This window comes from Bubalus kerabau, chromosome 2, assembly GCF_029407905.1.
Source record: "Bubalus kerabau isolate K-KA32 ecotype Philippines breed swamp buffalo chromosome 2, PCC_UOA_SB_1v2, whole genome shotgun sequence".
Classification (NCBI taxonomy): domain Eukaryota; kingdom Metazoa; phylum Chordata; class Mammalia; order Artiodactyla; family Bovidae; genus Bubalus; species Bubalus kerabau.
Genome location: NC_073625.1, coordinates 8,391,453 through 8,414,947, shown reverse-complemented (window position 1 = coordinate 8,414,947; position 23,495 = coordinate 8,391,453). Strand labels below are relative to the sequence as shown.

The 23,495-nt window shown below is 45.9% G+C and overlaps 1 protein-coding gene across 2 annotated transcripts; it reads left to right on the top strand.

Moving 5' to 3' along the window:
- Window positions 1-10,421: 10,421 nt before the first annotated feature.
- On the top strand, window positions 10,422-22,912 carry VDAC3 (voltage dependent anion channel 3). 2 transcript variants are annotated; one of them, XM_055566993.1, is made up of 9 exons: window positions 10,422-10,461; window positions 13,580-13,648; window positions 14,505-14,554; window positions 17,196-17,348; window positions 18,177-18,229; window positions 19,255-19,482; window positions 20,664-20,814; window positions 21,910-21,967; window positions 22,388-22,912. In XM_055566993.1, exons 2-9 carry the CDS (start codon window positions 13,582-13,584, stop codon window positions 22,477-22,479), a joined length of 852 nt encoding a protein of 283 aa, XP_055422968.1. In that variant the 5' UTR covers window positions 10,422-10,461; window positions 13,580-13,581; the 3' UTR covers window positions 22,480-22,912. The 2 variants fall into 2 exon arrangements, with proteins under 2 accessions (XP_055422968.1, XP_055422967.1); XM_055566992.1 differs by lacking the exon at window positions 10,422-10,461 and adding an exon at window positions 11,036-11,223.
- The last annotated feature ends 583 nt before the right edge of the window (window positions 22,913-23,495 follow it).

Sequence of the window (23,495 nt, the reverse complement as noted above, 5' to 3'; positions counted from 1 at the left end):
TATGCAGCAGAACCTATGATTAGGTGTTGGGAATAAAAGCTAAAAATGCTCCTTGCCCGTGAGGAGTTAATGGCCAGAAGACATATATGTAGGGAGAATTTCTATATATTATGACAAACACTAACAAAAAGGCAGAAGTGTGGGGCTGGAGGATCACAGACGAGGTCGTGATTAGCCCTCTGGAGGAGGGATTATTTGAGCTGGGTTTTGTGGGTTGAGTAGGAGTTCTCTAGGTTAAGAAGCAGGGGATGATCTCGCCTCAGGCTCAGACAATGAAGTGTGTACAGGGGCAGGAAGGCACATATCAGTTCTTGAGAGTCTGTGTGACTGGGGCAGATGGTGGAGAGACCAGAGAAGGCTAGATTGTGAAGAACTGATAACAGGCAAAGGGAACCAGAAGACGTTATTTCATAAGCAGAAGAAAGTCACTGGGGATATTTGAACTTTAAAATGACAGGATCTAATTTAAAATCCTTTTTAGGAGCGCAGTGCTGGCAGCGGTGTGGAGCCGGGGTTACAGTGGGTGAAAGTGAATGCGGGGCCAATGAAGAGGAGGTGGAGGAGGCAAAGAGGAAGGCCAGTGTGCTGGGGCGACGCGCTGACAGTGAGGACCACCGAGGATGGGATTCTGCGCGTGGATCTCCATCGCCTGATGTGAGTGAAACGGAGGAGTTCACGTCACCCTCACATTTCTAATTCTGTGCGCAGGTGGATGGTTATGGCTTCCCAGGTGGCGCTAGGGGTAAAGAAGCCACCTGCCAAAGCAGGAAACCTAAGAGAAGTGGGTTCCATCCCTGGGTTGGGAAGCTCCCCTGGAGAAGGGCATGGCAACGCACTCCAGTAATCTTGCCTGGAGAATCTCACGGTCAGAGGAGCCTGGGGGGCTACAGTCCATGGGGTCGCAAAGAGTCAGACACTGAAGCAACTAAGCCCACACACCGATGGTCATGCACTGTAGATGGAATTCGGGTTGGAAAGTGGGTTGGGGGCGGTGGGACAGAGGCCAGGAGCACTGTGATCCAAGTCATCAAGGCTTTGCTGGGTATCCAGCGTGGAGACAGAAGATTAGCCCTTGTGTCCTCCAGGAGTGCCGCTCCCACAGACGAGAGGACGTGAGGATTCAGACATACCAGACGCAGGAGGCTGCAAACCGGGAACAAGACTGAAAAGCAGGCTTCTCCTCTCTGTCTCTGTCTGACTTTCTCTCAGCCTTGCAAGACTGAGAGCTTCAGAGTCAGGTGGACATGATGGGAGCACCACACGGGCCTTCCCTGGAGCCCCTGACTCCTGGAAGCGTCCATCTGCCCACCGTAGTGTTTATAAAACTCTATTGTGATTGGACACTGGTTTGTCTCTACAACGAGGGACGAAGGTATCATCTTTGTATCCTCATGCTTTGAAGGCCTGGCACATAATAGAAGCTCCATACATTGTTTTATGTGACGGAAGACTGCATAAATAAATGCATTTACTGTGACTCTGAACAAGACACTCCACCTTTCTGGGCTGCATCTCCACAACTGTAAAGTGGCATGACTCCCCGGAAGTCCTACTTCGGAGGGTTCAGGGCATTACTATCTGTAGCGGGCCTGGTGCAGTAACTGGCACTCAGATGCTCTATCCCAGGCCATCCTCACGTAAACCTCAGGACCCAGCACACCACACGTCCCTTCCTCGGTGGCACTCAGCAGAAGTTTGTGTAATACAGTGGTGGTTGTTGTTATTCAGTAGTTCGGTCGTGTCCTACTCTTCGCAACCCCACGGACTGTAGCACGCCAGGTTTCCCCATCCCTCACCATCTCCCAGAGCTTGCCCAAGTTCATGTCCATTGAATCGGTGATGCCATCCCACCATCTCATCTTCTGTCGCCCTCTTCTCCTTCTGCCTTCAGTGTAATCCTAGGCACCAAAGAAAAATCCACCGCCCCACCAATTGTTATTTCTAGGTCTCCCAAAGGCCAGAGCGACTTTGAGGACATAAATACTAGAGTCTCCCTGGAAGATGACCTGGGGTATTTCCAGATCTGCAGAGGCTGCTTGCAGATAGCAGTCAGGGTTCCTCAGCCAGGATGCCCAGTGGCTGTGCTCACCACCCTCAGGCTGATCTCAGTCCGCGGCTTAGAGATTATGGAGCAGTCGGAAGTGGATGCCAGGGAGGAGCAGAGGGGAGAGGAAGGTTTCAGAAGTGTTTCTGCTGAAAAGGAATTGATGCTTTTGAACTGTGGTGTTGGAGAAGACTCGTGAGAGTCCCTTGGATTGCAAGGAGATCCAACCAGTCCATCCTAAAGGAGATCAGTCCTGAATGTTCAATGGAAGGACTGATGCTGAAGCTGAAGCTCCATTACTTTGGCCACCTGATGGCAAGAGCGAACTCATTGGAAAAGACCCTGATTCTGGGAAAGATTGAAGACAGGAGGAGAAGGGGACGACAGAGGATGAGATGGTTGGATGGCATCACTGACTCGATGGACGTGAGTTTGGGTAAACTCAAATGGTGAAGGACAGGGAGGCCTGGTGTGCTGCGGTCCATGGGGCCGCAAAGAGTCGGACACGACTGAGCGACTGAACAGCAACAGTAGGTCAGGGCCCCTGAGTTCCCAGATGCAGATGGCAGAGCACTGCAGAGCCCACTCCCCATGCTGGGAGCCTGGCCCCTCACGTGAGGACGCCCTCACGTGCCCTCCTGTCCCTGCCAAGGACTGTGGGCCAACAGACAACCCGAGCTGGTCCTCCTCATGCCTCAGGGAGCTCCTGGCCCAAAGGAAGGGCGGGATCAGGGAGCATCGACTGAGCTCAGAGGAAATTAAAATTCTAGAAAAGAAATTCCACCCCCCGCCACCCCGGTGCAACACGGAGGGAGATGCCACCCCCATGGGTGATGCCAAGGCTGGGCAGTGGGGTGCAGGCTGGTGTGTAGGAGCCGACGCCTGTGCCCTCCAGCGACAGCTGCTGTAGTTCACGTCAAAGACAGCACTGCGGTTCATATTCACCCCGGAAAGCGAAGCTTTGTTATGGCTGCCGTGTCAAAGCCAGTTTGATTTCCATACATTCTGCTTCTCTTAAAAGAAAATCAAAGGAACTGAAACGAGCAGGTCTTTGGCAGCATCTCACAGGAAATGTTCAATAAGTCAAAGATGAGAGGAGCAGGTTGATGAGGGCAGACAAAGATTGCAGGATCCATGTAATCACTGCAGCCGTGTAAACACTGAGGTCAGGAAGGGACCGCCGAGGAACTGGGTCTACCAGATGTCTTGCCCCTTTGGGTGGTTCCACTTCTGGAAGTGGCCTGGATGCAGTCAGGTAGACGGAGTCTGGCCTGTCACCAATCTTGTGGCCTTGGCTGGGCCTCTCAGCCTCAGCTCCTTGTGGCCTGGAGGTCTCCTCCAGACCAGGTTTTGGGGAATTTGCAGGTAGATGATGGGGGAGGTGACTGTGATGTCACACACCCTGGGGGCACCACTTGGACCCGACAGGTGTCTATGTGAGTGGCCCCCCTTCGAAGTTGTGCAGTCAGACGGTGTTAGGACCTCCCTTTCCTGCAGCAACAGCCTCAGCCCTCCTGACCCCACAGCAGACATGTAGCTGAGAACGACACCTGGGGCCCCTAGCTTGCTTAATTAAGGTTGTGCTCTGCCTTCTTTGGGCAAAAAACAATTTGATGATGCTGAGTGTGATGCATGGATCCTAACATACTTAACACACCATACTTCTGTGTAATGAAAATCCCATGGACCAGGTGCTTGCATTCAAGCTGAGGTCTGAGGTCAGAGTCCCTATGTGCTCAGGTTCTGTGTCACCTTCTCCACACAAGTGAAGGAGGGGCCAAGGAGCTCTGCAGGGGGCTCTTTCACGAGGGTGCTGATCCCATTCACGGGGGCCCCACCTCCAGACCAAGCGCCTCGGGAGGTTCCCACGTCCAACACCATCACACTGGGAGTTAAGATAGCAACACGTGAATCTGGGCACACGAGCATTCAGACCACAGCATTGCTCTTCCTCCTCTGCATCCTGACACACGTGTAACACAAGACACGGACATGGGGGTAGTGACAGCAGATGCTGCTGTGAAAAGGCAAGGAAAGATGTTTAAAAAGCTGCCCGGGTCTCAATACACGTTAGCTGGAAACAGCATCGCTTGTCTTCGGTCATGGCAAGAGTCAGGCGCTGGGATGAGGCCTTGGCACTAAGTTGACTCAGGGAACTGATGGCCTTTTGCTGATGCCACTGAGGGTCCCGGCAGCCTGAACTCATCAGTGCAGGAGACTTGGGTGGTTTCCTTTTCAACTGAAATACACTTATGTTCTAGAGTGGATCACAAGGCCCTTTCGGCCTCTTTGTTCTGGCAAGGCCTTTTTGCACAGTCCACTTTGCTTTATTCTTATTGTTCGCTAAGTAGTTGTCAACTCTTTGCAACCCCGTGGACTGTAGCCTACTGGGCTCCTCTGTCCATGGGATTCTCCAGGCAAGAATAATGGAGTGGGTTGCCATTGCCTTCTCCAGGGCATCTTCTCAACCCAGGGATCAAACTGAAGTGTTCTGCTACGCAGACAGATTGTTTACTACTGAACCAGCTGGGAAGTCCTTTATTCACTGTACTGACTGTAATTTAATAGTAAATACACTGCAGGGAGCAGGACAGAAACCTAAAGAACTGAGTGGAGACCAACTTCCATTCTTCTTTTCAGCTTGTCTTCTCCTACGCCGTTATCACTCATGGTTTCATCATTTGAGTCTTTCTCTTTCTCCTCCTTGCTCTTCACTCTCTCAGTCACATCCTTCTGCACCCCTGTAACTCACCCACTTACTCCTCTGCTCCCCTGTGCCGTCAGAGCTTGGTGGCACCGTAGCCTGATGACCAGCCCTCCAGGCCAAGGAGCGGCCTCTACCATGCAGGGTGGGGCTAGGGGTGTGTGACCAGCGCAGGGTCTTTCTGTGGCGTCTGTAAGCAGGAGGCCAGAGGGTTGTGAAGGGAGAGCGTGGAACTGAGCCCCCCACCCACCGTGTATGACTCTGCAGGACAGAGTGGACCTGAGCAGTGGCCCACACGCACCCCATTGCCTGTTTCAGGGAAGGAGCACACAAAGGGGAATCCAACTGGCCTGCGGACGAGATGGGGTCTGCACCCTAAATGGAATTTGATTCTTTTTCCTCAAAGGTAGCTGGTGAATCCCACAATATTAGGAGACCCCAGACCTGCCTGGAGTCCCAATTCTAAAGAAGCAAATTTTAAAAAATGAACAGCTCTGGTGACTACAGTTAACAGTTCTGTGCTGTGAACTGGAAAGTTCCTGTGAAAGTAGAGCATCAGTGCTCTCACCATAGTAACGAAATGATAATTATGTGGGGTTAAAGGACTCCTTCCTTAACCTGTATGTGTCAAACCATCACACTGTACGCCTGAAACTTACACAGTGTTTCATGTCAATTACATCTCAATAAAGCTGTCCTGAGCTCTGCACACAGAGTCGCCACTGGAGGGGAGAGGCTGTGGGCCTTGACCCTCCCTGGGGTGCTCTCCACGGATCCCAAGTAGTAGAATCCCTTCCCAGGGTCCAGACTCTGCACCCCTTCAGGGTGAGTCTGCATCTGGCTTCTCTATCGTCCTGGGAGTTGTGTTGTTTGTGACTCGCTGGGTGTGATCTGTCTCCTGTCTGGGGTGAACCCTGGGAGTGGTCCAAGCCTCCTCAGAACTTTGGCCACAGAAAACCATGTGGTGGGGCCCCTTGGGCGGGCCTCATCCCGATGGTTTATTTCTGGGGAATCTCCATTTTAAAGATGAAGACACTGAGGCTCAGAGAGGTCAGGTAACTTGCCCAAGGTCACACAGCTAGTGAGTGGCAGACCTCGGATTTAACGCAAATGTTCTGGTTCCTAAGTTTATTCCTTCCTGCATACCACACTCCACAGTTCACTAACCAAAGACCATTCTCCAAAACATCAAGTTCCCTGAAACACAGCTATATATTCACCAAAGGGACGCTGCTGCTTCCTATTTTCAGATTACATAGGAATATGTCACCTTCCTTTTTCTTAACGTATCCTTTGTGTAAAGTGATCATAGTGCTTTACTAGCGAGTGGTTAAGATGAGCTAATTTCCAGGTTGTGTAAGCCAGGCTGTACCCAAATCCACAAGTGGAACATTGACAAAATTGGTTTCCTCATAAAAACAATTTGTAAATATTTCCTGCCCTTTTGACATTCAACTTGGACTCTAACTTGGGTAGGGAAGCCCCATAACTGTATTCACAATCGTATGGAAAGCTTGGATGAGGCTCTGGGGGCAAGGGAAGGGCTGGGCTCATCACCCTGACTCCCATGTGCAGCATTCACCTGCAGGGTCAGCTTTTCTTTACCGCATTTCCTTGTGCCCCCTTGTGGCCAAGAGGGACCTGAGCGCCCAGAAGGCCCAACGTGAATTCCAGGGACTGATCCCAGCTGCAGTTCCCAGTTTTCTGTGGAAATTCCCCAGGGCACAGCACAGCCCTTCTCACGAACCTAGGTACTTCCCCACCTTGTGAAAGTCAGTTTAACTTTTCTAATTATAACAGAAACACATTTCCAAATTTTAGAAATTTTGGAAAATACAGAAAAGTGTGAAGAAAGTAAAAATCACGTATACTCTGACCCAGCAGAGTCACTGTCAGATTTTGGAAACATTTTCCCAACATTTCTTCTATGCACGCACACACACACACACACACACACAAATATACAGCATCTATTTATTTAATATATAATGCATGTATTATCAATCTATCACCAGTCCAGAGTTAAGCCATTACTAAAGTCCACGTCTATGGGGCTTCCCTGGAGGCTCAGATGGTAGGGAAACCACCTGCAGTGAAGGAGACCTGCTTTTTCTTTAAGTAAAATGGTAACACATGCATATACACACATACACGGAGTTACACAGTACTTAAACTTTTGTCCCCCTAACCCCACTTTTTTAAACTGGGCCTTTCCCTCAGATGATCAGATATTAGCAGAACACATGGTTGAACCATACTCCCAAATATGGGTGTATTACAATTTAATGAACCCTCTAAGTGTCGGCCATTCAATTTAATTCAGTTCAGTTGCTCAGTCATGTCCAACTCTGTGACCCCATGGACTATGCACCATGCTAGGCTTCCCTGTCCATCACCAACTCCCGGAGCTTTCTCAAACTCACTGCCATAAAGTCAGTGATGCCATCCAACCATCTCATCCTCTGTCGTCCCCTTCTCCTCCTGTCTTCAATCTTTCCCAGCTTCAGGGTCTTTTCCAATGAGTCAGTTCTTTGCATCAGGTGGCCAAAGTATTGGAGTTTCAGCTTCAGCATCAGTCCTTCCAATGAATATTCAGGACTGATTTCCTTTAGGATGGACTGGTTGGATCTCCTTGCAGTTCAGGGGACTCTCAGGAGTCTTCTCCAACACCACAGTTCAAAAGCATCAATTGGTTTTTAATCTCCTGCTGCTGTAACTCACTCAAGCTACTCAAGATGAACCTCTGCACAAGTCTATTGCCTTAAGGCAAGTTGTCAGACCTGGAGTTTAAGGGTACCACATACACCCTAAACATATAACAACATAGTCTTGGATCTTTGTCCCTGTGCCCTGGGAGCCATTCCTCTCCTTCACCTGACCCATCCCGGGCACAGTGAGGAGCTTTCACCTCTGGGGCCCCCGAGATCTGCTGCCCCCTAGAGGAGGCTCACAGACAGGGCTAGAATCTCCTCTTCAAAGATGCCAAGGGGTCCTCACCCTTCATCACAATTCTGGAGTCCTTGAAAGCTTCTGAACTGTGGTGTTGGAGAAGACTCTTGATAGTCCTCTGGACTGCAAGAAGATCCAACCAGTCCATCCTAAAGGAAATCAGTCCTGAATATGCATTGGAAGGACTGATGCTGAAGCTGAAACTCTAATACCTTGGCTACCTGATGCGAAGAACTGACTCACTGGAAAAGACCTTGATGCTGAGAAAAATTGAAGGTGGGAGGAGAAGGGCATGACAGAGGATGAGATGATTGGATGGCATCACCAACGCAATGGACATGAGTTTGAGGAAGCTCCGGGAGTTGGTGATAGACAGGAAAGCCTGGCATGCTGCAGTCCATGGGGTCACAAAGAGTTGGACATGACTGAGTGACTGAACTGAACTGAAACCAGAGGGTCCCTTTCCTTTAAAGAAACAGAATTAAATAACGTTGCTGGCTTCAGAATCTTAATTTTCCTTACACTTAGGGCAATTGAGATACCAAATCTTCACTGCAGGGTTTCTGTTCTCCGTTTTTTGTTCTTTTTTTTTTTTTTTTTTTCTTTTTTTGGAGTAAAACTATACTAACCCTTTGAGATTTTCTCTCACAAAGGTAACGAAGGCAGACAGAGAAGGTTATCTTGACTAGAGCAGGTGACCTGTGTTGGAAACCTGCTCACCAGGGCCTCTGGACACACACAGAATTAGATGCTTCCGGGTTTGTGCTCATCCATCAGTTCTGAGCATGGTGCCCTGTACACAGTAAGCACTTAGCAAATGTCCCACAAAAGAAGGAACCTAAAGTACCCTCCCTGCCCTAAAATTCTGGTTCTAGACATTTTATAGGAAAAGAATGCCAGGTGATTAGGATTTGGACTGAGAAAGTCCTTTCTATGCCTCCCAAGATTCAGAACCCAGTGTGGGTGGGCAGGGTGTGAGAACTAGCTGTAGTTTGGAGGTGGCCGAGGCTAGAGGCTTGATGTGAATGTTGAGAATAACTGTGGATCCTGCTGAGCCAGCAGGGTCAGAGTGATAGGAAACAATGGAATTATTCCCTCTGCAGCTGCTGTTTTCCAGAACAATTTTTTACCGCCTTCCTGCATGTTGGGAGAGAGAGGAGGTCCTGTGTGTGTGACCTGGGACTGGTATTATCAGGTCCCTTCAGAAGGAAAGACTTTGGATGAAGAAGCCCAAGGAAGGAATGTTGCCAGCTTCCTGTTGGAAGTGGTTTTTATAGACTTTAATGACCTGCTGGGCCCGACAAAGGCCAGGTCTGTGCCAAAGTGCAGGCTGGAGTTGTGGTTCTAATATTCGTCTGGATGTGAATAAATCTAAGTTTGCTTGCATGGCTTTTAATCGCCTATAGCATATTAGTTTTCATCTGTGTTATTAACTAATGAACATTTTCCATGTGCCAGGTGGATCATTGTGTACTCTGGATACATCACCGTCTTTACTATCGACTACAATCCCAGGGACGGGGGAGCCTGGTTGGCTGCCGTCTATGGGGTTGCACAGAGTCAGACACGACTGAAGCAACTTAGCAGCAGCAGCACAATCCTCTGAAGTAGACCTTATTTGGTTCTCTCACAGATGTCGAAACAGAGACGTAGAGTTGTACGCCAACAACCACAGGGTTGGCAGGTCTGAGGTGCCAACCCAGCATCTTTTGACTCCAAAACTCATTTTATTTAGCCTACTAACTTATATTGCTTTGCCAATGACATTGATCATTTTCTGCCTCATTTTCCAAGTCTCACATTATGAGTCCTTTGGGAGCAAGCATCTTATCTTTTCTTAGCCTGAAATGCTTAAACACAGCAGGGAAATCATCTTTACCTCTGCTTTCAAGAAGCAACCTGGTATTATGTTCTGAGTATCAAAGACTTTGTGGGGTTTTCTTCTTTTTATCTTGAAAAATAATTTTAGACTTATAGGAAAGATTAAGAATAATGCAATGAAGATCCATAGATCCTCCACGTAGATACACCAATTGTTAACATTTTGAATGTTTTTTCCTGACCATTTGAGAGTTTGTTGCAGACACACGCTATGTCACTTATGAATGACTATATATCTCCTTAAAAAACAGGCCATTTATCCATGCATGCCTGTTAGCATGCGAGCTCTGTCGCATCCAACACTTTGCAACCCCATGGACTGCAGCCCATCAGGATCCTCTGTCGATGGGGTTCTCCAGGCAAGTGGGTTGCCGGTGCCCTCCTCCAGGGGATCTTCCTGAACCCGCATCTCTGTATCTTCTGTATTGCACAAGGATTCTTTAAAGCTGAGCCACCAGGAAGTCCCCATTTCTGCATAATCAAGGTATAATCATTACCCTCAGGAAGTTTAACATTGTTACAATACTAATACAGTCGACATTCAAATTTTCTCAATTGTCCCAATAATGACCCTCAATAGCTGCTTTTTGTTTTTTGATCCAGGGTGCAATTTAGGATTACATGGCTCTCAGGGTCATATCTTTTGTCTCCTTTAATCTACAACACTTGACTAGTCTTCTTAACAGTTCATGAAGTTCACGTTTTTAGAAGAGACCAGGTGGTTGTTTTGCAGAACTGCCCCTCAGCTGGGTTTGTCTGTTTCCTCCGGAAAGGAGAGAAAGCACTTCTTGGGCGAGTCATTCTCACACAAGACGTCAGTCTGTACCATTCCCGGCGCTGCACAGTTCCATCACTCGGTTTAGGCGATGCGTTTGATGTGAAGGTATCCTTTTCTCTTCACTAAGTCATCTGTGGGATAGTACTTTGGAACTGGACGAATATCCTCAACCGTCCAGCATCTATTGATGAATTCTGCCTGACGCAGTTCTTGGTGGCTCCAAAGCGGGGATTTTCTGTTTCTGTCATTTCTTGTACGTTTATGAGTTGGAATTCTTCTCTAAAGGAGAGCTGTCCCTCATCCGCCTCTTCTCTCCCTTTGGATTACTCCTCCAGTGTCGTCTTTAAGTCATGCCACTTACCCTTGGGGACCTATGTTTCTCATCGTTAAGATGAGGTGACCAAAGGCCACAATCTTGAATTTCAGTCACTCTGAGACGGAATCCCCTCACAGGCCTGTCAGGTGTCCGCCGGAGAAAGACGCGGCAGGGGGCGACCCCTCCGCGGGTAAAGGTCGCTAGTGGGCTCCGCACCTTCTCGCGAGAGCGGGCACCTCAGGGGATAAAGGCGCGGGCTCCGCGCCTGCGCGCTCACGTCCACCCTGTCTGCCCCCGCGCGCCGGCCTCCGCGGCGCGCGCGCGCACTCGGACAGTTGGAGGTGTTGGGCAGCCTCAGGCTCGCGGCGCGCGCCCCCGGCGCGACTCTCCGGCGCAGCCGCGGCGCGGGGTTCGGGGCTCGGGGCGCGCAGGCGCCGCGGGCGTGGGGCCGCGCAGGCGCGGACGGCGTTGGTCCGAAGAAGACCTTCAGCGGTGCCCTGGCGGAGCGGACAAGCCCCTCCTAGCGGAGCGGACGGGCCCTCCGGTCGGAGGTGAGGCGAGCCGGGGCCGCGGGGCTGGCGGGCGGGCGGCCGTCCGGCAGGGACCCGCGGGAGGCGGCTAACGGAGGCAGGGCCGCCGAACGGGGCGCGGGCCCGCGGGTGGGTGCAGCGGGAACCGGCCCCTCCGGGGACGGGTGGGCCGCGCCGCCACCTGCGCCTCGGCCCGGCCGGTCCCCGGGAGGCTGGCTTCGAGGGAAGGCGGGTCCGGGAACCCCCGAGCCCCGCCTTCCTCTTCGGCCTCGGCATCCAGCATCAGGGGGCCCCTCTACTCCCTGCCCCTGACGGGAGGGTGCTGGACGTCCAGCTGACGGGGGCGAGGCGAGCTGGCTGCCCGACGGTGATGCTGTTGTAGCCGCCGCTCCCCCACCCCCGACCCCGGCACCTCCCCTCGCTCCCCGCCCCCGCCTGCGGCTCCTGCAGCCCGGGGGCGCCGTGCACGTCCATGGACCAGTGCATTGGCAGAGCCGCAGCAATGTGTTGGAACGTGACGTGTCTGGGGCTTCTCGAGTTTTTGCTTGCTCATACCAGCAGTGCATTTCCCATCGGGATCGTGGGCCTGGAAAAGAAAGCTTGAACTGGGCGCAGTTGAGGCTAGACGACCCCCCAACCCCCACGCGACTTTTGTAGTGTCTAGCAAGTGCTTTTGAAAAAGAAGCGAAATGCTAAAAGACTGTGATGGGTCCCTAGATGGAGGTTTCTGAACACTTAAGTGTATCTTTCCTTTTTTTTTTTTTTTAAAGCAAACTATAAAGCCTTAACGTTTTTAATATTTGAGTACGTAGTCTCTAGTTTTTATACTTCACCTCCCAAATTATGGGCTTCAGGCAGAATTTCAACAGGTACCACCGTCGTTTGTGATCATAAAGAGTAATATCAGATTGCAGTTGGCAATGTGTAAAAAGTCTCAAATTGATGGTTGGGACACAAAGGACTTGTAAACTAATTGCTCTGGAAAAGAACTTTGAAACCTTGTGGCCTAGAACAAAGTTTTATTATGGTATGACTCAGTACATTTATCTTCTTCATCTTTACTCTTTCCACTTTATATATGTTCTTAAACTCTGTTCTCTTAACATATCCTAATGTCTGTCATATTGGACAGGTTTAGGTTAAGGAACACATTTTAAATGAATTCACAGTGAAGATGTGCACCATAACGTGTGTGTTGTGTTCGGGTGTGGTGGAATAGGCGGAAACTTATTAGCAGGAGGCCAGACTTAAGAGCTCTGCTAAATAGAAATAAATAAGTTTGAACGTGTAGGTGGTTGAGGCATCGGAATTGCAAGGGCGCGCTGGTGCTCTGGATTTTACTGGGGTAGTAATGGGGTCAACAGGGGCTTCCCAGGTGGCTCAGTGGTAAAGAATCCACCTGGCAAGGCAGGAAACGCAGGAGAGGCCAGATCAGTCCCTGGGTGGGGAAGATCCTGGAGGAGGAAATGGCAACCCACTCCAGTATTCTTGCCTGGAGAATCCCATAGACAGAGGAGCCTGACAACTTAGCATGCACAGTGGGGCTAATGGGGTTGCTTGAGGTGCTCCAGCGTGACTTGAGGATGCTGCTGGAAGAGATTTCCTATTGTGCAGAAAGGGCAAAGGGATGGTATATTCAGCAGTGTTGATTGGCCTCAGAATTGTGAAGTGAGGGTCATGTTGGCAGTAGAGAAGCTGACTGAATCCTCAGGCAAGATGGAGTGAAGCACCTAGCTAGGGTTTTTGAAGACTAACTTTTAGAGTGTATACCGATTGTTGGTAAGCAGATTACTGCAGGTAGGATCTATCCTCTATCTGGTTAATAGGTTAGATTATAGCAGTGTATTTTAAGAAGAGTTTTGAGAGAGGGTGTATTCTGGATGAATACACTTCAATTAGTGTGGTAATTCTTAAGAACTGAATTTCAGAGTGGCGAAAATGTTAGCCCTGAAGATGTTTAATTGCATCTGCTTTACAGATCCTCAGAAAATTTACTTTGTCATCTTATACAGCTCTCTGGCTTTACAACTGCTCAAGACATGTTTTACTAATGCACATTTTTGCATTCTTTTAAAAAGTGAAAGTCCAGTTTAACGGAACATCTGCTTCAGCGTTCAAGAAATTTCTCTTCTTTGAAATGCAATCAGAAAGATGACCTCCATTGAATCTCATGAGAAACATCGTTTCATTCTCCAGGTTTCTGGGAAGCTCTTTTTAAAGGAGCAGTGCTTTCTCTGCACTTTGCTTGCCTTAGGGGTTAAGCATTAATGATGCAAAGCAAGAAACCCTGTATACCTCATCTTACAGAACTGAGCACTGGAACGGTGAATAAGCACTAAATATTATCTCTCCCCTTGTCCTTATTTTTCTTTCTAAGATATGTGTAACACACCGACTTACTGTGACCTAGGAAAGGCTGCCAAAGATGTCTTCAACAAAGGATATGGTAAGTATGCTATTGTAAATTGCCAGTGTGGGGTAAGCATTCATACTGCATGCCTAAGATAGGGGAGATACCGTGCTCAGTAAAATGAGGTTAAGTCAACATTAATCTATTTCACAAGATTTAAGGGGATAACTGTTAGCAGGTTACTAGACTTCTTTTTTTAGAGGTGGAGTGCCACAAGCGTTAAAAGCCATTGCATACATAAACACATATTTGCATATTTAATGTTATCTGTGGGGTGAAATAGTATAAATCTGTAATATATGTGTGCCTCCTTTGGTTAGCTCTGGGGACAGTTAAAGCATGGAGTGTGTTTTTCCTCCTCCAAATAATGGCAGTGTTTTCATGAGCATGAAAACCCAGCTTTTGACTTCTTTGGAGGAACATACAGTGTTTGAAACCAAGTAGGCATTTAGTTTTGGTTTTAAAAATTTAGTCTTGAAATTTTTAAGTTTTTGTGCTGTACACATTTGATTTTTTTATTAACTAGTGACGTTAATTATGTATTTTAAGCTTGTATATATGTATAATTTCTAATAATTTTGGTTCTTAAAATAGTGCATTTTTCTTTTATCCATAGGTTTTTTTAACTTATATTTTAGAAATATGTCTTTATTATTTTGGCTTTAAAAATTACGCTAAATTTTTGTTAGCATTTTGTTGTAATTTTTGGTTACAATTCAGTTTTTGTTAGAATTTTGTTATAATTCAGTTTCTTGTGGAACTTTCACCTAACAGGAATACTGACTATTTTCCATATGAAATGTACTAGGGACTATTTTCATAATTTCTAAATTGCAAAGACTGGAGTGCATGTCACATTTTGTACATCACTTATTTTTGTGTGTGTCTCTAGGATTTGGCATGGTCAAAATAGATCTGAGAACCAAGTCATGTAGTGGAGTGGTAAGTACTCAATATACTGTTAATAGATGTAGCATAATTAAAGGAACCTGTTTGAAAATCATTGTTTAGTCAAGTTACTTGAAACAGGATACCTTTGGTGCTACGCTCTCTTTCCTACAGCTTTGTCCTCCTCTCAGATTTCAGAGAGCCACTCAGCCACTTGAGCCCAAGGACAATCAAGTTGAATTTGGGGGGAGATCTTTGTTTGTCATTTATAAAAGTATTCTGAGTCTTAGTCTCAGAAGATATAGAATACATGTGTATACATATGTATGTTTGTGTGTATATATATTTTTTTATGCCGCATTTTTATACTTTTGTGAATATGTATGTGTACACTAAAATCTTTGCTTCCTTTTTATTGGGTTCATGCAAATTTTGTTGCCCTTTTACAAAAACAAACTAACTTTAGTCTCTGTCCCATCATGATTAGTTGAAACAAATGTAGAAATACATGCAGAACGTTAGTCAACTTTTATTAATGTTCATAAACTTTTTTTCCCTGGAAGTTAAGAAATAAAGGATATATCACCATATTATCAGAGCATCACTAACCAGAGCTTTTAATAAGTTTCAGCAAATAGATCAAGTTTACATTCACCTTATTCTCTGATTTCTCCATATTGGCTGCATCTTTTTTTCTTTGGTATTTGCCTATTCAAACCAGTGCAAATTTTATTTCTGGATATAACGATTTAATTAGAAGGGCAAAAAGCATGTGGAGTATTTATGGTGCTTTGTCTCACTCTTCGTCTAATCCTGGTTTGTCACTATTCTTTCCCTGGGTTTTCTAGTAGTAAATAAATATTTATGCGACTACCCTCCTAAGATGGGATTTTATTATGTAGTCTATTAAAACAGAAAAATCACACTCATTTTAATTAGTATTTCACATTTGCTTAAGGTAGTTTTGTGTTGAGAAAATCAACAACTAAAATTTTATCTCCCTTTCATGCTGCTGTTGTCTGTGAATATTCATTCAGATGGTAAGAAAAACAGTGTATTTGTGTGCTTTGTCTTTTGGCTGTTTTTATTCTTTAGTATTGATTTAGGAAAAATTTCATCCCTTGCTCCAGATTGCCGAGATCATATCTTGTTATTTGTATGATATGCCATTTATAACAGTAACATTTCCATGATTGTTTTGTTGCATACTAGCACGACAGCAGAACTGTAGATGTTATGTGCATGTTATAAATATATTTTGCACTGTTTGAGCTAATTATGAAATTAAACAAAAATAGAAGTAATTGTGAACCTGGAACTCAGCTTAGGAAAATTATAGCCTTGTGTTTGAGATTTGGACCTCTGGTATTTTAGATTTTTGACAGAGCTTCAGACGAAGAAATAGTGATCATAAGAAAGGAATACAGACTAAATACGCTTCTACCTTAATTTTTTGCACCAAAATTAAGGTTTATATTTGCTATACTTACAAGTTTATAAAAGGTAAATGTGAAAAATAAAACACTCGGTAGCTGGATCTACTAAAAGAAAGTGATGTGAGTCGTTAAAACATGACCAGCATTTTGTTTTTTGCCAAGGCCTTGCCCTAAGTGTGCAGTGTGATAGTCTCTTTGAAAACTTGCTGTGCCGTGTAGATAAACAGATCACAGTTTCCCAGTTGTGTCATCAGCCTATAGAACGCGAGTTAGGGGGCAGAGCGTTTGGTGGAGGAAGGATTCATGTTGCAGGTGGTAAAGCAACTGGGGCGGAGTTGCTGCGTTTCATGACTGTTGGCAGTATTTCAGAGATGGGCTTTAAAAGCAGGGCCAGTCAGCAGTGTGGTTTCCTTGACAGTTCCTAGACTGTCAGTGACAGGTGCTGACTGTTTGCTTCCCCCTAGAAGGAGATGTATTTCTAATTGCTTACTGTCATATGACTGAGGGACACCTAACTAGGGAGGAGGATTTCTTTTGAGCCATTCATAGTAACTGTTTGACAGAGGAGAGGGAGGGAGAGGGATAACTCACAACATTGCATTTTGTAATGAAAAATGGATAGATACTTTCAAATATTGACATTGTTTATAGATCTGAAAATCTTACAGATAGTTTTGTGGGCAAAAGCAATACATTTTTCGTAACAGTGTGAATGTACTTAATGCCAGTGTCCTGTACACATAAAAATGGTTAAGTGTATTTCACCACAATGAAAATTTTAAAAAGTTTTTAATGCATTGAAGTTATGACCCTATTAAAAGGAGGGAATCTAAAACTTCCAGTGTTTGGGGATTTTTTAAAGACTTCAAAATTAACTAATAGTTCAAAAGTTCTGATAAAGAATAAAGTCTTTTTCATGTCATGAAGTAAATGTTTAAGATTCGATATTTTTGTCTTTTTAGGAAAGGCATTTTCAGTAAAGATATTTTTCTTTTAAAAGATAGAGTTTGGGATTCCTATTTAGTAAAAGGGTATATGGAACAGAAATATCAGTAAGAGAGGTGGAGTAATGGGAAGTTTGCAAAACTGGTTAAAATGTCTAGAGATTAGAAGGAAAGAAGGAGAGCAGGAAGTAAGTTGCTGCAGAGTAGGGTTGTGGTAGAAAGTCAGTTGTACTGGTTTCTGCTGCATTGAATACTGTTTTCTGGAATGAATATTTTCTATTTGGTGAGCTGATTTTAACTATTTTTTCTTACCAGGAATTTTCTACTTCTGGTCATGCTTACACTGATACAGGGAAAGCATCAGGCAACCTAGAGACCAAATACAAGATCTGTAACTATGGACTGACCTTCACGCAGAAGTGGAACACAGACAATACTCTTGGGACAGAAATCTCTTGGGAGAATAAGGTACGAGAGTGTTGGAAGTTATTTGTAGGGTGAACTTGATCTTGGGGATGAGCTGATGAACAGACTGTGTCATCAGTGTGTCCACAGTGTATATGTTGTCCAGATATAATCTGAGTGAAATCTTGTACTGTCTAGTTGCTGTATTTTTTTCTCTGCACATGGCCTTCTCTGGTATGTTTTATGTTTCTATAAAGTAAGATTTTGTTGGTGAGTACATAATTATGACATCTTTTGTTCTGACCAGTTCTACTTACTGTTAAACAGTTGGGCGTCTCCTGAGCAGACCAAGCTATTTGTAGTGATTTAATTTTGCTTTTGTAAACATTGCAAAACTGACTCCACAGAAAAATGGTTCTAAAAATTCTTTAATGTTTTCAAAGAGAAACTCTTTCAGCAGATGCTTGTCAAGTGCCTGCTATATTCAGGGCACTAGTTTTTGAGGTATGTCTGTATGCACATTATCATAGATAGATAATGCAACTGTATAGCTGAATAAGTTACTTAGGTTGGTTTGTTAACTGTCCAATTACCATAATAATTTCGAAAGAGTATCACGATTATTTTGTCACATTGGGATTTTGTTGTTTTGTACTCTTAATTTACGTCACCCATTTTTTGGTGAGAATCGTGATGAAGAACTGGGCTGAGGGGAGAGGGATGGGGGTAGGAAAAGGAAGAAGAGGCAATTTATGAAATAATCTAATGTTTGTCTTTCTTTAATGACTTCCTTATTAGCGAATAAGTTAGAGAAAACTTTAGAATTGGTTTCTCAAGTCAAGAAAAGAATTGAAAAATGCTAATTGTTAAATTTAAATCTTTATTTTTCAGTTGGCTGAAGGGTTGAAACTGACTCTTGATACCATATTTGTACCGAACACAGGGTAATTATCCCAACCCCGTTTTCTGAAATGGTCTTGTTTCTTGAAGGGATGGAAAGGTTAGGAGGAGGGGGCTGCGGGAGGAGCTCAGAAGGGGAGGCAAGCAGAGACCTGTGTGTGCAGGAGACGGGGAGGAAGACCGCCGGAGGCAGGGGCTGGTTTTCATTTGAAATCTTGGCAGATGAACAAGAACTTGTAAATCTAATTCAAAGAGGCACATTGTGGGAAAAATGTAGGAGCGAGAAGGGTCTGAGACTAGATGTTTTTAAGCTATCCCGAGGATTCTTGGATGTGAGGTCTTGCTGGGAAGTTAACATCTTGAGAAAAGTGTGTTGTCTCCTGGCAGCAGAACGTGTAAAGAGCGGTTCTGCTCACTTGATTTCTTAGCCTTTGTAAATCCCCCAGCTTCTCTGGCTCAGTGTTTTCATCTGAAAAGCGGGGATTTTGTTGTTTCCTGCCTGCCTGTCTCTACAGGAGCGGCGCTCGGTGGGGCGCGGTCCTCCTGAGCCGTGCGGCAGGCTCACCCCTCCTTGAGTCACTTCAGAAGTATACACTTCTATCCCACATTGTCCAGGGAGACAACACTGACCTGAGGAAAATAAACATGCTTACCAAAAAATAAAGTACATTTATCTCTGTGACAGGTTAATAATCTAAAATTGTGTTGGGTGTTACCTTTTGTACCATTTGGAAACTTAAAATTTAAAGGAATTTGGTTTCTTGTATGTCTGTATACATATGCATTCAGGTTATTGATTTGGTACTGAAATATCTTGCACCTTTTTATACTTACGCTTTTATGAAGTTAATCATGAAATACCCTATCATCTGAACTTAGAGAATAGGTAAAAAATAGTATATATATTTCAAATCCTAGCAAAATTACATTTGTGGAGCTAAGTCATTTGAAACATTGTCTATTTGTGCCTTCTACCAAAATAATATTTACATTAGGGGAGAAAAGGGATCTTACTCTCAAGATTCCTAGACCGCAGTAAAAGCTCATGTTGTTTTTGTTTGTTTTACAGAAAGAAGAGTGGGAAATTGAAGGCCTCATATAAACGGGATTGTTTCAGTCTTGGCAGTAATGTTGATATAGATTTTTCAGGACCAACCATCTATGGCTGGGCTGTGTTGGCCTTTGAAGGTTGGCTTGCTGGCTATCAGATGAGTTTTGACACAGCCAAATCCAAACTGTCACAGAATAATTTCGCCCTGGGTTACAAGGCCGCGGACTTCCAGCTGCACACTCATGTGTGAGTGTTCCAAGTTCGGAGTTCCTCCTCTAGTGCCGGCACAGCCGCCCAGAAGGATGGTAGCCGTTAGCATGTTGCGCAGATCGGCAGGGGGTGGTGCTTGCATGTAATGATGCCGCGGTGGACACCCGGCCTTGCTGTGCTGGCCTCGAAGTCAGGCTTGGTGCCCTTGGCGCAGGTGCTCGCTGCTGGTCTCCGAGCCTGGAGTGGAGAGAGCGAGGGCAAGGATTCCCTTTGATAAGAGGGGTCCTTTGGAGAGGTGTTGCTGCTTCCTCTGGTTCCCTGCTCATCTCGGCTGTTTCTGGAAGCAGGTCTCTTGGATCAGGAATAACCCCTTGATTGATCGGAGAGTCCTGGAGCAGCGCCATTGTAATTCTATGGAGGTGTTCAGGGACCCTGGTGTGACCCCAGGGACCTGTGTTGTGTTCAGAAGTAGCAAGGTCCCCAGAGCAGTCCTGGATTCAAGTCTGTGGGCCGCACTCTGTTGGTTACATGAATTTGAACTTGAAACTGTTATTTCATGTCTTGGCCTACTGGGCACGACCAGTGTCCCAGAAAGAGAAGGATTAGCTCTTTGTTTTTGAAGTGTTGCAGATTGCCATCCACTAGACACTCTAATCCACTTATGATGACTAAAGTCACTTGTGGTGTAGACAGAGGCATTGAAATTGGTGAAAGTATTATCAGGAGAGCCATCAGAGCTCGGGGGCTGAGCTCTGAGATGCTCTGAAACAGTACCCTGGGTCATGCCTGGTAGCTGTTGCATGGAAGGCGCTTTCTTATGCTGAGATTGTGTTTTGAATGAAATCCAGAATTGACATGTACTACTTTATATGTTTTTTCACAGAATCTTCGTAGAACTCTATTTTGAAGTTTCTAAGTACTATGAACAACTGAGAGACATACAGATCATATTTACTTGGTGTCAGCCTTTGTGCCTAGTCCAATGCTGTTTAAGAAATTTATATCATGTGGGGGAGCCAAGTAAATGAATCAGATGTTACTGTGCTTTAATTATGTGGTTATAAATTATATAACTTTTATTTGACAGTCATTTATGCTAGAAGTTTACTGAAATCTGTGGTTATAAAACAAGACCCTGATTTAGATAGTCTTGGAATTTGTTTCCATATTGTAACAAACTAGATACTTAACGAGGTTTTCTTGTGCCCTGAAAACAGGAATGATGGCACTGAGTTTGGAGGGTCCATCTACCAGAAGGTGAACGAGAAGATTGAAACGTCGATAAACCTCGCGTGGACAGCTGGCAGTAACAACACCCGCTTCGGCATCGCTGCTAAGTACAAGCTGGACTGCAGAACTTCTCTCTCTGTAAGGATGTGGACACGTGATGTGCTCGTGGTTTGCGTGTTCTTTATTAACTTTGAGCTGGTCACTGTGTAGTGAGAGGAGCATCTCCCTGAAGTCAGGAAACATGGGTTTCAATCCTGGTTCCTCCCGTATTTGTTGTTTGATCTTCTCAAGTCATTTTATCTCTTGGCCTCAAAATTTTCTTATCTATAGATTCCTGGGTTTCAATCACTTTTTCTGTTGCCGTTAGTGAAAGTCTCTCAGTCATGTCCGATTCTTTGCGACCCCAAGGACCATACAATCCGTAGACTTCTCCAGGCAAGAAAACTGGAGTGGGCAGCCTTTCCCTTCTCCAGGGGATCTTCCCAACCCAGGGATCGAACCCAGGTCTCCCGCATGGCAGGCGGGAGTCTTTACCAGCTGAGCCACAAGGGAAGCCCAAGAATACTGGACTGGGTAGCCTATCCCTTCTTCAGCGGATCTTCCTGACCCAGGAATCGAACCGGGGTCTCCTGCATTGCAGGCGGATTCTTTACCAACTGAGCTATTAGGGAAGCCCAATTGCCATTAGTAATTCTTGTTAATAATGCTAATTGAGCTCTTAAATTTCAGGTCCTGTGCTAAGACTTTGTATGTATTATCTCATGTATTCCTCACAACTGCTCTTGTTCGGTGAATAATACTGCCCTCCTCCCCCATTTTACAGACAAGGGAGCTGAGACTTAGAGTGGTCAGGTAGCTGCCCAGGGTCACTCAGTAAGAGGCAGTGTCAGGGTTTGATCCCAGATCGTTCTGTCATTAGAGTTCATTCTCTTAGCCCTGTCAGAGGTCGTAAAACTGGTATCTCAGAGGAATCCAGCACACAGGGAGGGACGTTTGGCCACACGGTGTTTTAACATTCTGCTCGAGGCCTTTAAGCTGCATGCTCAAGGCCCCCTCTGTCCCTACTAGTCCTACTGACTTCTTAAAAGATTTATTAATTTAGCTTTCAGTTTCAGTAATTCTGGATTGGTCCTAAGGTGTTTCAGCTTTGGAAATCTGATGCATGAAGTGGTTGTGTTGGCCTTGCATATTACAAAATTGATTTTCTGTTTCTGTTTCATCTCTTTATCTTAGGCTAAAGTAAACAATGCCAGCCTGATTGGACTGGGTTACACTCAGACCCTTCGACCAGGTGAGTAATAGAATGAATGACAGTGGGCTTGGAGTACGTGAGTGAGGAATAATGAAAATTACAGACAACCTGTAGTCACTTTAGGGAAGTTCAGACAATTGTGTAACATTTGGTTGTTTGAAGTAAAACAGATTCGTTGCTTTTGTTTTAAAATACGTGCGTGTATTTCTAATTATAACTTGGTTCCTCTGGCTTGTGAGTTTGGTTGATCACTCATTATTCTTATGTCTGAACTCCAAGTAGAGTGTGTCCTGACTGCTTTACAGATGAGGTGGTTATGGATCCCTAGTGTTAAGTTAGTAATAGCTGTAATCTCTCTGCCAGCTGAACCCATGCCGCTGACTCCACCCATGGTTTCTAGGAAACACAGAATCTGATTGTGATGCTTGTTACAAGTAATTGTGATCTTCTTCTTCTCAGGAGTGAAACTGACCCTGTCAGCTCTAATCGATGGAAAGAACTTCAATGCAGGAGGGCACAAGGTCGGTCTGGGATTTGAACTAGAAGCTTAATGTGGTTTTGAATAAAGCATCAGCTTTGTCCCTGGAGGTGAAGAGAAATGAACCCACTATGTTTTGGCCTTAAAATTCTTCTGTGAAATTTCAAAAGTGTGAACTTTTTATTCTTCCAAAGAATTGTACTCCTCCCCACACTGAAGCTTAGGTACTGAGTCCACCCTAAGGGAGGTGCTTGAAGGCTGCCCGGAAGCTGTCATGTTCGTGCCACATTTCAGTTCAGTTCCGCAGTGTTATTTTCAGTGTGTTCCTCAGCGACGGTGTAGTGTCATGTTCAGAGGAGATGACCCGACCCTCCAGTTGTCCATCGCGTCCTGCATGTCCCACACACCACTTTTTCATGACCTTGTAATATATTGGTCTCTGTATGGTAGTAGAATCTTTGGTTTTGCATCAGAGTAAAATAAACCCATCACATTTGGAACATAAACCGACTGGACTTGCCGGTGCTGGGTGCTCGTGCTTGGTGTGACCGACTCTGCAGGGAGGAGCGCTCGCAGGCGGGCTCTGGTCTGAACGGGTCTGTGCTCCTGCCCGTCGCCGCCACTTGTGTTGGCCTCCCTGCTGCTGCTGCTGGTCTGTGTCAGGCCGAGCCTCGTCCTGCTGGGCGGGGGCACGTCTGCTGGGCTCCTCGCTGCCGGTTGCAGTGAGAGAGTCTGTCCTCCTGGTAGTTCTGTAAAGTCGCTGGGGAGGAGCAAGAGTGTCAGTGGGTGGAGAGGGGGCAGCGGGGAAATGCTGCCGGGGCGAGGCTGGAGCAGGGGGCGCACCCAAGGCCCCCCGGGTCTCGGGACAAGGCTTTTGATCTAGAAAAATGATGCCCAGAGGATGGAAATAGCAGTTCAGAAGAGGAATGAGGAGACGGGATATCTTCAGGGCTTACTGGTATATTGTCTTTCTAAAAGTAGAACTCCAGGAAAAAAAAAAACTTTAACACCGTGTGCTGGTTGCAGCAGGTTCAGTCCGTGTAGTGGTAAGGAAAAGCGAAACCTGCCATCCCCCCTCCCGCCCCCCCG